The 16,379-nt window shown below is 40.3% G+C and overlaps 1 protein-coding gene across 1 annotated transcript in view; it reads left to right on the forward strand.

Annotated features, from left to right (window-relative positions):
• DHRSX (dehydrogenase/reductase X-linked) overlaps positions 1-16,379 on the forward strand; it is a 221,358-nt gene that overhangs the window by 45,788 nt on the left and 159,191 nt on the right. Inside the window, exon 3 of the mRNA XM_054008517.1 lies at positions 14,714-14,782. Coding sequence (XP_053864492.1) covers positions 14,714-14,782 — 69 coding nt within the window. The remainder of the gene's footprint in view (positions 1-14,713; positions 14,783-16,379) is intronic.

Raw genomic sequence — 16,379 nt, forward strand, 5'->3', positions numbered from 1 at the left:
CAGGCACTAGTTACTGAATAACTGCCATAATATGGGCTTGCTGTTCTAGTTTGGAATTACAAATATGTACTTTTGAATTTCCCCCTTTGTAAGGGCTGGTGGTACTAAAAGTGGCAAATTTTGATTTGAGTGGCAATATCTAATATAAAAGCTCTCATTCTTCACAGCTTTGCACCGTCAGTGAAAAGTGAGTATAAAGCACAAAAGTTCTGATTTGGCAGCATTCTGTGCACGCTGGGCACAGCTGAAAATGCAAGGTAGTGGAAAATCAGGCCCATACTGTGCTTCTTTTGAAGTGTAATCATACTATAAATACACTTAATCTGTTGGAGCCTCAAATTTTGTTACAGATTAATAAAATTCCACTGAGAAACCCAGCACTTACTTGAAACCCCTTCAAGTCCAGCTGCAACTGTGAGAAAGCAAATATCTTTGTCACCTCTTTCTGTTTTGTCTGGTTTCCAATTTTCAGGTGAGACTCCTTATGCTCTTAATCAGTCCATTCTAATACAGTATGTTAAAATCACAAAGGTGACTTCAGAAGGATAATTAAATCCTATCTAGAGAGTGCAGTTTTTCATTTTCAAAGAGAGTTTGATTTAATTTTAATTACAGAAAATTTATGTACGACACTGTGAGTATGTCTACACTACCTGCCGGATCGGCTGGCAGCAATCGATCCAGCGGGGATTGATTTATTGTGTCTAGTCTAGATGCGATAAATCGACCTCCGAGCCCTCTCCCGTCAACTCCTGTACTCCAGTGCTGCGAGAGGCGAAAGCAGAGTTGACGGGGGAGCGGCAGCAGTCGACTCACCACGGTGAAGACACCGCGGTAAGTCGATCTAAGTACATCGACTTCAGCTACGTTATTCACATAGCTGAAGTTGCGTAACTTAGATTGATTCCCTCACCCCCCCCCTCCGTGTAGACCAGGGCTAAGTCTCCTCCCACTCTAGATTGTTGCTGAGAGATATTTGAGTTCTAATATGTGCAGGAAAGCATTTCTCTTCCTAAGTAAGGAATATTTTGTTAGGATGGTATGCACGTTAGAGTTATAGTTGAGCAGTATTTCATACTTGAGAGCTTGTTTTCTAATTCTCTTATGAGTGCTGAAAAACATATAGTGGATTGCCTAGTAATGATCTCACTTCAATATTTTACTCGAGTAGTTGCACTACAGTGAAGGCTACAAGAGGTTCAGCTATCATCCTCTATTTTTACACACACACAACCTTCCAAATCATTCACATGTTTGCTGAAATTTCCCCAGCTTAGTCTGTTTAAAGACAATTAAAAAGCAAAACCTGAGCAAAGCCCCTGTTCCTTTGTTTTGTTAGGGATAGCTCTATTGTTTTGTCCCTAGTCAAACAGAGCAAAACGTGTACTGAGTGTAAAACCATCAATTGTGTGTATTACAAGTCAAGAGGTGGAATGTCTTCTCTGCACTGCCCTGTTCTAGTCATTTTAAGTGTACCTGGTATACTTTTTTTGGAACTTCCTGGTTCCATTTCATTTCTGCATTTTTTTTTTGTCAGTAGTCAGGAAATTCTCCAACTTACCATCTTTGGTAACATTTATTTTTTATTCCAGGCAATCTTAAGCTTTGCAGGTTGTGACATCATATTTGAAATATTTTAAGTTTCCTTTTTTCACCCAGAAATAGTTTCTCCCATTGTGAGAGCTGTTCAAGAAAGAAAATAGTTTTATAGGGCTGTCAATTATTCACAGTTAACTACAAAAATTAATAGCGATTAAAAAAATTAATCACAATTAATCGCAGTTTTAATTGCACTATTAAACAATAGAATACCAATTGAAATGCATTAAATATTTTGGATGTTATTCTACATTTTCATATATATTGTATTCTGTGTTGTAACTGAAATCAAAGTATATTATTTTTATTATAAATATTTGCATTGTAAAAATGATAAACAAAAGAAATAGTATTTTTCAGTTCTCCTCATACAAGTACTATAATGCCATCTCTTTGTCGTGAAAGTGCAACTTACAAATGTAGATTATTTTTTTGTTACATAACGGCAATCAAAAACAAAACAATGTAAAACTTCAGAGCCTACAAGTCCACTCAGTCCTACTTCTTGTTTAGCCAATCTCTAAGACAAACAAGTTTGTTTACATTTACAGGGCGATAATGCTTCCCGCTTCTTATTACAATATCACCTGAAAGTGAGAACAGGCATTTGCATGGCACTTTTGTAGCCGGCATTACAAAGTATTTACATGCCAGATATGCTAAACCAGGGGTCGGCAACGTTCGGCACGCGGCTCGCTAGGGTAAGCACCTTGGCGGGCCGGGCCAGTTTTATTTACCCGCTGACGCGGCAGGTTCGGCCGATCGCGGCCCCCACTGGCCGCGGTTCGCCATCCCGGACCAATGGGGATGGCGAGAAACGGCGCGGGCGAGCGATGTGCTGGTGATGTAGTATCTTGTGGTGATACTACAACAGTGCCATGAGAATGCTGTTCTCACTTTCAGGTGACATTGTAAACAAGAAGTGGACAGCATTATCTCCTGCAAATGTAAACAAACTTGTTTGTCTGAGTGATTGGCTGAACAAGAAATAGGACTGAGTGGACTTGCAGGCGCTAAAATTCTACATTGTTTTCTTTTTGAATGCAGTTTTCTTTTCACATAATTCTACATTTGTAAGTTCAACTTTCATGATAAAGAAATTGCACTACAGTATTTGTATTAGGTGAATTGAAAAATACTATTTGTTTTGTTTTTTTTACAGTGCAAATACTTTTAATTAAAAATAAATATAAAGTGACCACATATACTTTGTATTCTGTGTTGTAATTGAAATCTATAGATTTGAAAATGTAGAAAACATCCACAAATATTTTAATAAAAGGTATCCTATTATTGTGTAACAGTGGGATTAATTTTTGTAATCATTTGACAGCCCTAATTTTTTATTTTGGTTACCTTTTTCTACAGCCAGGTGAATAATTAATTCCCTATGTTTACAAAGTACAAATCTAGCTAGAAAATACCCCAGTCTTCCATTTGGATCAGTCAGTCCTCTCTGTAAATGGTGAACATGATTGAAAATTATCCTTTTTGAGAGATTCCAAATAAATTTAAAAAAATTCCAAAAAGCATACATTTATACATGAGATTCCAGCCAGTAGGAGCTGTTTCATTTGCAAAGAGTGATAGATTCATAGATTCATAGATTATAGGACTGGAAGGGACCTCGAGAGGTCATCGAGTCCAGTCCCCTGCTCGCATGGCAGGACCAAATACTGTCTAGACCATCCCTGATAGACATTTATCTAACCTACTCTTAAATATCTCCAGAGACGGAGATTCCACAACCTCCCTAGGCAATTTGTTCCAGTGTTTAACCACCCTGACAGTTAGGAACTTTTTCCTAATGTCCAACCTAGACCTCCCTTGCTGCAGTTTAAACCCATTGTTTCTGGTTCTATCCTTAGAGGCTAAGGTGAACAAGTTCTCTCCCTCCTCCTTATGACACCCTTTTAGATACCTGAAAACTGCTATCATGTCCCCTCTCAGTCTTCTCTTTTCCAAACTAAACAAACCCAGTTCTTTCAGCCTTCCTTCATAGGTCATGTTCTCAAGACCTTTAATCATTCTTGTTGCTCTTCTTTGGACCCTTTCCAATTTCTCCACATCTTTTTTAAAATGCGGCGCCCAGAACTGGACACAATACTCCAGCTGAGGCCTAACCAGAGCAGAGTAGAGCGGAAGAATGACTTCTCGTGTCTTGCTCACAACACACCTGTTAATGCATCCCAGAATCATGTTTGCTTTTTTTGCAACAGCATCACACTGTTGACTCATATTTAGCTTGTGGTCCACTATAACCCCTAGATCCCTTTCTGCCGTACTCCTTCCTAGACAGTCTTTTCCCATTCTGTATGTGTGAAATTGATTTTTCCTTCCTAAGTGGAGCACTTTGCATTTGTCTTTGTTAAACTTCATCCTGTTTAACTCAGACCATTTCGCCAATTTGTCCAGATCATTTTGAATTATGACCCTGTCCTCCAAAGTAGTTGCAATCCCTCCCAGTTTGGTATCATCCGCAAACTTAATAAGCGTACTTTCTATGCCAATATCTAAGTCATTGATGAAGATATTGAACAGAGCCGGTCCCAAAACAGACCCCTGCGGAACCCCACTCGTTACGCCTTTCCAGCAGGATTGGGAACCATTAATAACAACTCTCTGAGTACGGTTATCCAGCCAGTTATGCACCCACCTTATAGTAGCCCCATCTAATTTGTATTTGCCTAGTTTATCGATAAGAATATCATGCGAGACCGTATCAAATGCCTTACTAAAGTCTAGGTATACCACATCCACCGCTTCACCCTTATCCACAAGGCTCGTTATCCTATCAAAGAAAGCTATCAGATTGGTTTGACATGATTTGTTCTTCACAAATCCATGCTGGCTGTTCCCTATCACCTTACCACCTTCCAAGTGTTTGCAGATGATTTCCTTAATTACTTGCTCCATTATCTTCCCTGGCACAGAAGTTAAACTAACTGGTCTGTAGTTACCTGGGTTGTTTTTATTTCACTTTTTATAGATGGGCACTGATGCTGAATGCAGGTTAAGTTGAAGAAGTGGAACTTTATTAAGCCCCGTACACTGGTCTCTCCATGTGACTGAGTTGTTTTCAGCCTAACTCCATGGCATTCCCTGTGTCCACTGGTGTGCCGTCACTAACAGCCCCTCCAGGGAACATGGGCCCTCTGACTTCAGTTCCACTGATCATGATACATCATCCCTATTTTACAAACATTTTAATATAAACTTTTAAAACAAATTATTGATGCCCAGACCTCAATCCATTTTCCTTTGGCCAGAAGTTGCTAACGTATAGCCAAGTTGAAGTCTCATCTTTACCACAAACTTAGTTGTTTACATTTTCTTGGAGATAATTTGGTCTCCTCAAAAGGCGACCACCCTGGGAATTACCTGTCTCCTCCTTCCTTGTCTCTGAATAATTCTCTGTTCTGTGATGATCTCTCTATCTCAGTAGGCTCTCTGGCTGTTGTGTATTACTGGCTTGTAATAGCCTCCTGTTCCTTTGGATCACTTGTCCCTCTTACTTATCTTATATGATCTGATGCCACTGCACCCCTTCAGGATCTTTTAGCTGACTCTTTCTGGTCTCTCTCTAGTGGCTGAATCCTCACAGGGATGCCTGTCTCTAGGGCTGGTAGGTCCTTACCTGACCTGTCGTACTCTAGTGCCTGCATTCTCTGATTGTTGGACATCTCTTCTCAGTGGTGTCTCCATCCTTCTGGTTGCAACAGACCTCCTCTCATTGACAGCAGGGTTTTAGTTCTTCATCCCATCAGTGCCTGTCCCTGACTGTTTTGGGACCCTTCTGATAGGGTATTTCTGTGTGCCAAAAATGTTAACAAGGGGTCTGAACCAGAAGAAACAGCCTTATGTATCAGCCTTTTGGCTGTTTTCACAATTGAGTCAACTGGTGGGGAGGAGGTATGGTGGTCAAATTCCCATTTGCATGCAAATTACTTTGAATTTTTCTGAGGCAAATTGGGAGCTGTTGGTGAATACAGTGTTCAGAATGCCATAGCTTGCAAAGTGGGCCCTCAGTTTGACTTGCTTCTTGTATCAGGCAGGGCACTGACATCCCTAAAATTTGAATAGCAGTTCACTGTAATCAAGTACTGCTTTTCATTGAAGGTAAAAAAGTCTGCTTCCACCTTTTTCCATGGTAAGGTGGGCCACTTACGTAGTAAGAGTTTCTTTCTGCTGGCATTTATCACATGACTGTCAGGCATCACTCATCTATCAAGGAGCAGAGTTGTGTATTTGTTCTCACCCAGTAAACACATTCTAGGGCACATTTAAGTCAGCTGTCAATACCCAGGTGCGTAACATGTATTTTTCGCATGAGGTCCTTATGTAATGAGGTGGAGACAACAGCTCTTTTTTCACAAAATATGATTGCATCCTGCACTCTCAGCTAATCTTTAATGCGAAAAAATAGTTCTGCTCCTACCAGTACTTGGCTTTGGTAGAATTGCTGTCTTTACTGCCTGTAGTTGGGAGTCCTTTTCCATAGACTATTTGATTTTCATCAGTTTCACTGTTAAAACTGGGAGACAGTACAGCATGTTAAAAGATTCAGTGTCCTAATCTTCACCTCCCAACTTGCTGATGCTGTTCAGGGTGTTAGCTAACACCACTACCCATCTAGGAACAATGCTGGGTGAGACTTCTCTGGAACATCTTTTGTGCTGGCCTTATGCATATTGGAATGTGCAGTTATCTATAGCAACCAAATGGTGTTGCAAGTCTTGTCATCATGCTGAACTCTATCCCAGTTTCTGTGACCAAACCCATTCCTCATATCAGACTGTCGAGATTCTGGCTTTGGAAAGTTCTGACAAGATGTCATCATGGATAGTGGCATCTTTCCAATGCCTGGGTCTATGCAGATGCACAGTTTGACTGATGGCTTCTTTGCCACCACCATGGTACTATGATACCCTTGCTCTGCAGACTTTCAAACTCCTTTTGCACTCCCTAGTGCCACTGGAATTTTCCTTCGTGGTAAGCACACAGGTCCCAACTTGGGATCTGTTTCCAGTCACAACTTTTCTTTGAGGCACCTGTTGCATTTGAAAACATCCCTCCTATACTTTTAAAATGATCTACACTGTCTTGTTGTACTGCCGCTGTAAAATTCTGAGTCTGTACCCTGATCAGATCCATGACTTGTATGGATGTATTCTCCAAGAAGGGTGTGTGGAGCTTAACATCCATCACCACAAACTTCTGTAGGTATCATCTGTTATTGTTTGGGTTAGTTATTATTGGATCACATTTTCCTATGGGTTGCATTATGCACTCATTGTACATTATTAGATTGTGCCTGCTGCTTATAATGAATGTGTTCGAGTCCAATTAATTCTGGGGAATCACACTGCAAGAGGTTCCATGATCCTGGAATTGTGCAGGATATTTTCCCTCAAAGCATTGTGCATGCATGGAGGTTGGTATTGTACCCTTGTTGCTTTCCTGTCAGGACTTGATATGCTCTTAGAGTCAAGGAGAGAGACATGATGTTATCCCTGCTGTCTGATGTGCAATCCGCCTCTTGTACAAATCTGACTGAATCTTTCTGAGACCTTCCTCTGCTCTTGCATACACTGCTAGTCACATTCCTTGCACTGCTATCCTAGGGCTGGGCACTTCTCCTTCACCCCCTCATGTTGTTTCCCACAGTAAATGCATCTCACTATGGATGTGGAACCCTGGCCACCTGCTCTTCTTTGCTGTTGTCTTTCTGTACGTAGTACTGGGGATGTTGTGCCTCCTAGGGCTTCCATCCTTTCTCTTGAGGCTTCTGCTGCACACCCAATGTCTAAGTATCTATCTGATGTGAGACTGCCTTCCCGGAGCAGCTGCTCCTTCAGGTGTTGATCCTAAGTGCTGCAAACTGCCCTGTCCTACATTAGGGAATCTACCAAGTCCCCAAAATTGCATGTAGCAGCCACTGTGCACAAGGCTGTAAAAGAGGGGCCTGTTCCCTTCCCTTCAGAGTCATCTCTAGTGAAAAGCCTGTGCCATGCTGTAGAATCGTTCTACTTTAGGGAGCAATGGGTCCCCAGGGCTCCTAGCATTGCTGTGTGGCTTGAGGCAGTAGTGAGCTTCAGAATGCTGCAGCCCTCTCAGCCTTTTTCCTGCTGCTGTTGTCCTCCTGCATGGCTAGGTCTGTGTACAGCTCCAACTCCTCCTTCCACTGGGTCCATTGCTAGGCTAGGTTTGAGCCTGAAAAATTCAGGGTCTCTGAGGGGACTTCAGACTGAATTCCATGGCTCATGCTGCCAGCTGCTGCCCTGCAGAGAACTCACAGCTCAGAATGTGCTACCATGTTTCCCTCACAAAGAGTGAAGCTGAATGCAGGTTAAGTTGAACAAGTGAAACGTTATTAAATCTTGGGGACTGCTCTGTCCATGTTGCTGAGTTCCAGCCTAACTCTCCATATTCCACTGATGTCCTGTCAATAACAGTCCCTCCAGGGAACATAAGTCCTCTGACTCGAGTTCCACTGATTATGATGCAAAGATAGAAGCAGCCCAAATGGGGATTGCTGCACTGAGGGGGAAGGAGTAAAATGGGGCCCAGCTGGAGGCACCCCTTTCTTCCACTGTCCCCCAGAACTCAGCACAGTGTAGGGGAGACACCACCACTTTGGGGGCATTAGGACCCAGATGATGCCTCCTCTTCCTCCCCATGTGATTTGCAAGAGCAGACCCCTCCCCATCAGAGATTCAAGCAGGCAGGAGCAGAAGCAGCCTTTGGAGATTCAGAGAACTGTCTATGGTTTAGACTGGACTTTCTGTGCCTTGTGCTGATTGACTGTTTGTTCCAACCCTTCCTGTCCCCATTGCTTACAGTCTCTTCACCTCAACTTCACTCCACATCTGCCCCTCCTGTCCTCTCTTCCCCTGCCCTGTTTCCGTCACCTTAATTCCCTTCCTTTTTATTTCCATTTAGCTGATCCCCTCTTAAGAATGCCATGCACTGTCCCCCCAAAAATAGAACTAACATGCAGTTTACTGCTATCACAGTGCTCACTCTGCTTGTGTGTTCTAACTCTTTCCCCATTCTGTGTCTGTCTTGTCTATTTAGACTGCAAGCTCTTCAGGGCTGGGAGAATCTACTACAGGGGTCGGCAACCTCTGGCATGCAGCCAGCACATCCTTCGGCCTGCGCCACTTCCCGCAGCCCCCATTGGCCTGGAGCGGCAAACCGCGGCCAGTGGGAGCCGCGATTGGCCGAACCTGCGGACGCGGCAGGTAAACAAACTGGCCCGGTCCGCCAGGGTGCTTACCCGGACGAGCCGCATGCCAGAGGTTGCCGACCCCTGATCTATTACTCTGTATTTGTGTAGTGCCTAGCACCATGGGGTCCCACTCTTGCTTGGCCCTAAGGCACTACCATGATAAATGCGTTTTAATAATAATAAATAAAACATTAGTTCAGAACCCTCTGAAATACCTGGATAATGCATCTGGAGTACCAATAATGCATAAAATCATTCAACTGTATTGAATTACTAAAACCAGATTTTGTTTCACTTAATTAAACTGAATAAAATGTGTTGCTCTGTGGTAAGTCCCATTGAAACGGCCTTCAGAGTGAGGTTCTTCTCAATGTAAGATGGCAGAATCTAATCCAAAGCCCATTGGGTTATGTAACCAAATGGTTTGACATGCAGTGTTTATATATGTAAATGAAGACTAGGGGAATATTTTTAACTAAGTTTATACTCTAGCTTTATTATTTGCTTTATACATTATTAGCTGTAGTGTTTCACTGAGAAATAGAATTTTTCATCCCACTTCAATCATGTCTTATTTTATGCATTTATTCAGTCAAATTTGCATGACTAGTTTTATTTTTTGGACTTGATTGCAGAAAGTATCTTTGCTAAATCAATCTCACCTGAATTTATTTCATTATTTACATGGTGCAAAGTAGAAGAAATAAGTCAGAAAAGAGACAGACCAGCTTTGCATACATTATTCTATGACCAGCTGTATTTTTTTTTATTCCCTCTAAATATTATGAATTTAGCAGAGAAAGGAGAAGTGGGGAAAGTGTTTAAGTAGCTCAGTAGTCTAAGTTCCCAAGCCAGTTGTTATTTCTTCTAAGCAACTTTTCTCAAAGTTCTTTCAATGGATATGAACACGCCAGACTCTCCCAAGCTTTTTGAATCTAGGGTAGGCAGTTCTTATCAAGAGAAGGCTGCTCACCCCCAAATTCTCATGGCTAAATTCAGAAGTGGTGAAAGTGAGTGCAATTATATTGAGTCAATGGGGGAAAAAATCCAGGAAGGGGATTCTACTGTGGGTCACAAAAGTTTGAAGAGGTCATTTACAAATGTGTTAAAACATTACATTGTGACTGTTTATACCATGTCGGAATTTAGTCCTCATACCATATACTCTCTCAGGTCTTAAAAGTCTCACTCTCTAGTTCAGAATACTACATCTGTTTTAGCATTGTGCATCTTTCTGTATTTGAATGCCAGCCTTGTTTGTGACGCACAACATTCTCTCCCGTTTGGATTTTCAATAACCTGACTCTGCTAAAATAAATATACTTTACTTCCTCAGTTTCTTTGTTGGGCATCATCTTTTAAGGCCTGATCCAAATCCCATTGAAATCAGTGAGAGGCTTTGTCTTGACTTCAGAGGGCTTTGGATTGGTCTCTTGGTTAGTAAAACAAAATCTTGAACAGCATCTTTTACATGCCTTTTCACTCCAGTTTTTCACTCCAGCTATCTGTATGATGTCTGCTATATTCTGCTTTTCTTTCCTTCTGTAACCGTTTACAGTATCAGTTAGATACAGTATATGTTGATTCATTCTGGAATGTATAGAATTAGGGCCAGATGCTGCTCCCATTGAAGTTCCATGAAAATTTTGCCATTGACAACAACGGAAGCAGGATCAGGCACTTACCGAGCAAATTCCTTGTTGCTGAGTGGTCTAAATTGTCCTCCGTTGTCTACCTCAAAGGCTCAATATTTGGAGTGACTGACAAGATATTGCTGTGGAAAAATTATAGACTGTTTGAATCAGCTTTGGGTTTGTTTGTTTGTTTGTTTAACACAAAGCACAGTGCTAAGTCCTTTTTAGCTTTTGTTTTTAATAGTTTTATCTTTTGCATTCTTTATTTTTTGGAGAGCACTTAGACACTTGACATTTTATCCTTCTCCGTGTGGCAGCTCGATTTTTGGCTCTGTCACTGACCTTGGGCAACTCACTTGCCTCTCTGTGCCTTTGGTTCCCCGAATCCCCACCCACTCTTTGTCTGTCATGTCTATTTAGATTGTAAGCTCTTTAGAATAGGGCCTGTCTCTTACTAGGAGACTGTACAGATTCTAATGCAATGGGGCCCCGATCATATCTCTCTTATTTAGATGCTACCATAATACAAATAAAAATAATAAACATTAACATTATCGGTCATATTGAATTTTAATGCAGATTAATCTTTAATTAGACATTTAAAACCTATTTTGTTGCAGACATACATGTTTTCTCTGAAATTGTATAGGGTGTTTTTAAAATTCTGTTGAAAGGATATTATACTCCATTATATTCTGTGGTTGCTTATCTTGATTTCTATGGAGCCCTTTGAAAATTTTAAAAACTTCTTTGTTTTCATCCTTATTATTACATTTTATAGGACATTTCAATAAGGATATTTCAAATGGTGCTTAAGAGTGTTATGACCTTTCCTTTCTTTGAGTATCAACATTCCTGGTGACTTCAACACAGCTTTGAGAGTGTACAACCTGTTTGAAGAATCTGCAGTGAGAGGATGCAACATATTTTGTATTTTTGTCTAGGTCCTACATAAAACAGATGATGGACTGTGTGTGTGATTCTTAAATATTGATTGGTGACTTTTAAAAATAAAATCAGAATTTACTGCCACATTAGAACATTTTAAATTTGTGCTCAGTAGTAGCTGTTCTCCTTTGTGTGCACTGCTCACTTTACTTGTGGGTTACAGAACTACTTGCTAGACAGCAGTACAATACAAGGAACTGGGATGTGTTCCTGGCTCTGGATGGGAACTGTGGTCCAGTGTTTAAAGCAGGAGACTGAAAGTTAGGACTCTTAGCTACTAATTATTTGATAATGATGCTTTGCATTTACATATAGGACTCATTCAATTGTGGATTTTAACGAGCTTTCTAAAGGTGAGCATGCAGGAGTAGATCTGTTTTGCAAACACAATAGCCAAGCACATACATTTGGCATGTTCATTCTAGGAGGCAGCATGTTTAAGTAGATGAGATTCAGGTACACATGAAGTCTACTCCCAGTTCTGCTCAAAGTGATCATGTGAAACCTTTCAAAATCTAGTTAACATTTTTTAAATAAGGGAGCATTTTACCTACTTGTGTGTTAAGGTAGAAGTATGAGGCCTGCCTCTATAATAAGGGTTATAAGTGAGCAGAATATTGAAACTAGTCCATGGAAAAAGTGAGACAAGAATTCATTGTCTGGTTCCCACCCCAATGGATCTTCCAAACAGTATTTCAGTGGAGCTGCTGCTTACTGTCTTTAACCCTTTGTAGTTGTTTGGTGACAATGAAGGAGTATCACTGGCTACTAGCCAGGATGGGCAGAGATGGTGACCCTAGCCTCTGTTTGCCAGAAGCTGGGAATGGGCGACAGGGGATGGATCATTTGATGATCCTAAGGCAGAGATCAAGCATGGAAAATTTCAGAGCAAATGGTTAGTTTGTCACAGTAAAAGCAACTGAAACGAGATTAAAATGGAATGTGTTTATCAACTTTGACTATAAATGCTCTATTGCTTTGCCCCTAATAAGTGAGGAATCACTCATCTCTTTAAATAAAATCAGAGGTGTAGATTACTCATAAAATATTACTGTATCTTTTTCTGATACATTACTTCGAACATTTCATAAGGATTTTGTCACTTATCCAGTGTCTTTATTCACCCCTAAAGCATTTGCTTTGCAAAATTCATTTCAAAAGCCTCCAGCACACAAACAGCTTTGGTCAAGGCAATTTTTAATTTTATGATGCTCCTAGCTCCTAGACTCATGTTTTCAAACTCCCTCTTACGCTAATATGGAAACAGTTTTGAAGCAGCTATTTAGTAAAATGATTCTTTTGTCCCAATGGTCTTGAATTAAAATATGCAAATAAGATAAACTGAGCTCGTTTGGAGGGTCCTGAGCTTTAATGAGGAACCATTAATATAACAGTGAAAATAATGTGAATTACAATTTGTTGTGCAACGCAAGTTCTTTGAAAAATAAATGAACATACTGAGAGTTAAATCAAGTCACTGGGGAGGTTTTAATATGCATGTTCACTGCGTGATAAATGCTGAATGAATGGAGGATCAGATGGGACCCTCACAGGGCTTGCCACAGAAGTCAGTTTTTAACATAACTGTATCTAGCACTGTGACACATTGATTTTTGAAACCCCACTGTAGGAAATCACTTAAGCTGAAAGAGTGAGGAAAGTTGATTCCTTGCCCATAGCGGCTTTGTGCAGAGTTCCACAGACATGGCAGTTTCACTGTAGGCTTTGTTCTTTGACACTGCATCTATTTCCAGAAATTAGGATCAAGCTGAATGTGTGTGTGTCATAAAACCCCAGATGGATTTTGCAGAAAAACAAATACTACAAATGAGTGTTTCTTTGCTTTGTTTCCAAATGGTTAGTATGAGGAGGTCAAAAAGGAATTGAAAAGCTGATCTACTCTGTACATACATGTCTTCCCATTAACCGTTTTAAATGGCAAAATTGCCTGTTTCAACTGCTTTCATATAAATCTTCTCCTTCCATTTCATGAACCCATCCATTTGTCACCTCCAGACAGAATATTGTAACTCCCTGTACCTGGGGCTAAATGCGGAAGCAACACAGAGGCTCCAGCTTCTGCAGAATGCATTAGCCTACCCCCTCAGTGGCCTGGGTGACTTCACCCCTGTGCTGGTCTGATCCCTCCAATCACTCTTGGACAATGCCGTTTATACAATCCAGAATGAAGTGTAATGAGGTCCCAGAGATAAAATGTTCTCTCTCAAGGGCGTACAGGGAGTTCCCAGATGAAATCAGACTAATCCAGAGTCTGATTGAACTGTTCGGCATGCCACAACAAACTCCTGTGTGAAAGATCTCTCCCTTCATAACCAGAAAGAGAAAGGAACAAATGCATGGAAGACAAATAAGCAAAATAAATACATAAATAACCTAATAAACAATAACAAATCAAAAAAGGGGGAAGAAAAATAAAGCCTTCCTTATCACCCAGGCTTATAAAAACCCAGGCTGTCTTTCTATAACTAGAGGTGGCAGAATACTTTTTATCGTTCATTAGGGGGTTTACTATGTGCATCTAATTTACCTAGGAAGGACTCAGATGCTGTGATGATGGGTGCTATAGAAAATCTCTATATCTGTTGATGGATAGACAGAATGGTAAATTCGGCTTTCAAAATTAAAACTGTTACCAAGCACAGTATTTTCTGTTGTTGTTCCAAAGCCAGCATTGTTACAAAGCAACTGCCAAACAATGAATACTATCCAATTGTTAACTAGATTGTCTACTGTAGTTGAATGACATGAGGGCAGAGTCTCTTCTCTATCTTTGATATCTACACTTATTTTCTATTAATGCTAGTAAGAACTGTGCCTATGCACTGAGTCAGATGGACTGGACATTTTAGTGAGTATCCACCAAAATACTCAATGAAATCCCATCAGTTCTTTTTCATTTTGGAAAAAGAAATGCTATGCAGTCCAAGCTTATTGCTTTATGATTGTTTCAGACTCTGTTTCTGAAATGTGCTTCACTTGAATCACCAGATTTGGTTTTAGCTGCAGCTGCTCAAGCATGTGGCTGTCCAGCCTTCATGCAATAACTAGAAGAGACAAAACAGTCCAGTCATGTGTGAATAGCAATGTGTTTGTATGGTGCTTTTTGAAACCTTTGTTAGTGTGATTGCAATAAATAATTCTCTTTCACTTCAAGCTTGTTGTTTGCTTTCTGATTGTGGCATTTTACATTGTGGTTAACCTATACTTGTGGGATGACTGGGTACTCAACAGTCTTTAAGATGATTGCATTATTAATTCTGCATTTTCTTGATGATGACAGCTGGAAACGATGAACGTGAAGGCCAAGAAGCAGTGAGGAAAATAAAAGAAGAAACTGTGAATGAAAAAGGTACGATACTGTATGCATTTGTAAAACAGCTGCTGTTTATACCTCATGGCAATTTTCTTCCTGAGTTACAGATTAATCCTTTTCCATGGTATTTATGTGCAAAGAAATGAGTATGTGTGATCGTGTGCTCTTGAAGTGTTGCATTTTGGGAAATGAGTTCCTGAATCATCCTGTCTGATTTTATGTAAAGATACATTTAGAAAATTGCTTGACTATATAATCCTTGGATGTTACAACAAAACTGGCTGTGGGTTCTGCAGAGCCGTGTGTGTGTGTGTGTGTGTGTGTGAGTGAGAGAGTTTGATGACTGGGCAGAAGATCATGACACTAGTAATTTTGGTTTAAAGAAAGGATGATATGTAGTTTATAGTGAGTGTGCTCTTGTCTTTGTCACTGATGGGCTTTAAATCTCTTCTTTTGTGGTGTGGGAAATCCCAGCAAAAAGGTGTGTTTGGGAAGAGAGTGCTAACAGTGCAGAGTTATAAGATGTGTGGGTTCCTGTCCAGCCCTGCTCACTTGGCACATGACTAGAGCTTGCAAACATTAGTAACGAAATTCTGTTTTAAAAACAAACTTTCAAAGTAAGCAACAAAAACTGCCAGTTGATACAGTGAAAAGTAGCAGCTAGCACTTGAGGAGAATATAGGCTTAGAGTTCTAGCCTGAGAGTATGTTGATTCTCTGATCTCAACAACTGTGTGCCTTTAAAATGCCTAGATATGTCAAAGAAAAGAGAGTTTGTCAGTTGTGCCCTGGGTTGCTTTAATACTGCAGTTTGAACCATAATAAATCCATCTTATGCAAAGTGTTTGATCTGTATGAGTCAGAATCCTTGAAACCTCACTAGTAGAAACAATTTTTCTACATTCCAACACACAATCTAATTGATTGGCTGGTAGAACTTGATAGTGTTGATTCATTATAATTTTTTAAACCTCTTAAAAAAGACCTCTTAGTTTTCAAATCTTCAACTGGTTGAATTAAGTTCTACTTTACCCAAAGGAGACCCTGGTATAGTCTGAGCACTAGTCTGTTTAAAAAAGAGAAGATTGGATTTGTGTGGACACAGCTTTATTACGGCTGGAAGCAAAGTCTAACTGCTTCACCATGAAATTTAGGATTACTTTAGCCATGTGCTTTTGAATCTGTTGAATGAGTGATGAAGTAGGGCTGTAAGAAAAGGAAAGTGGCTTTATTTCTGAGAAAAGTCATGTAGCAAACTCTGTTCCCTGGCAATTCTAGTTTGCAATTTATTCTCTAGGCCATTGCCTCAGTTAGTTTTATGTTCTGAAATCACTGGGTGTAGTTCTTCCAAAGTAATTTGTGGTGACTCACTGTCACTACTTTGATGTATAATCTCGTGTCCAAAAATGCTGCACAGATACTGGAGTGTTGAACTCCACCCTATTGAGGACCTTCATGGCTTCTGCTAAAAGCTGATTCTGCTTTTGATGCATCTTTAATATTTACTGTTGTGATGATTGAAAAAAAACAAAAACTTTCATTAAGGTTTATCTTTTGATTTTTTTTTAAAAAGGGCACCCATCATTGCCTCGGGATGCATCATAAATTAACAGTCAGAATCATAAAAGGAATAG

The sequence above is a fragment of the Malaclemys terrapin genome, chromosome 1 (assembly GCF_027887155.1).
Source record: "Malaclemys terrapin pileata isolate rMalTer1 chromosome 1, rMalTer1.hap1, whole genome shotgun sequence".
NCBI classification, from domain to species: Eukaryota; Metazoa; Chordata; order Testudines; family Emydidae; genus Malaclemys; species Malaclemys terrapin.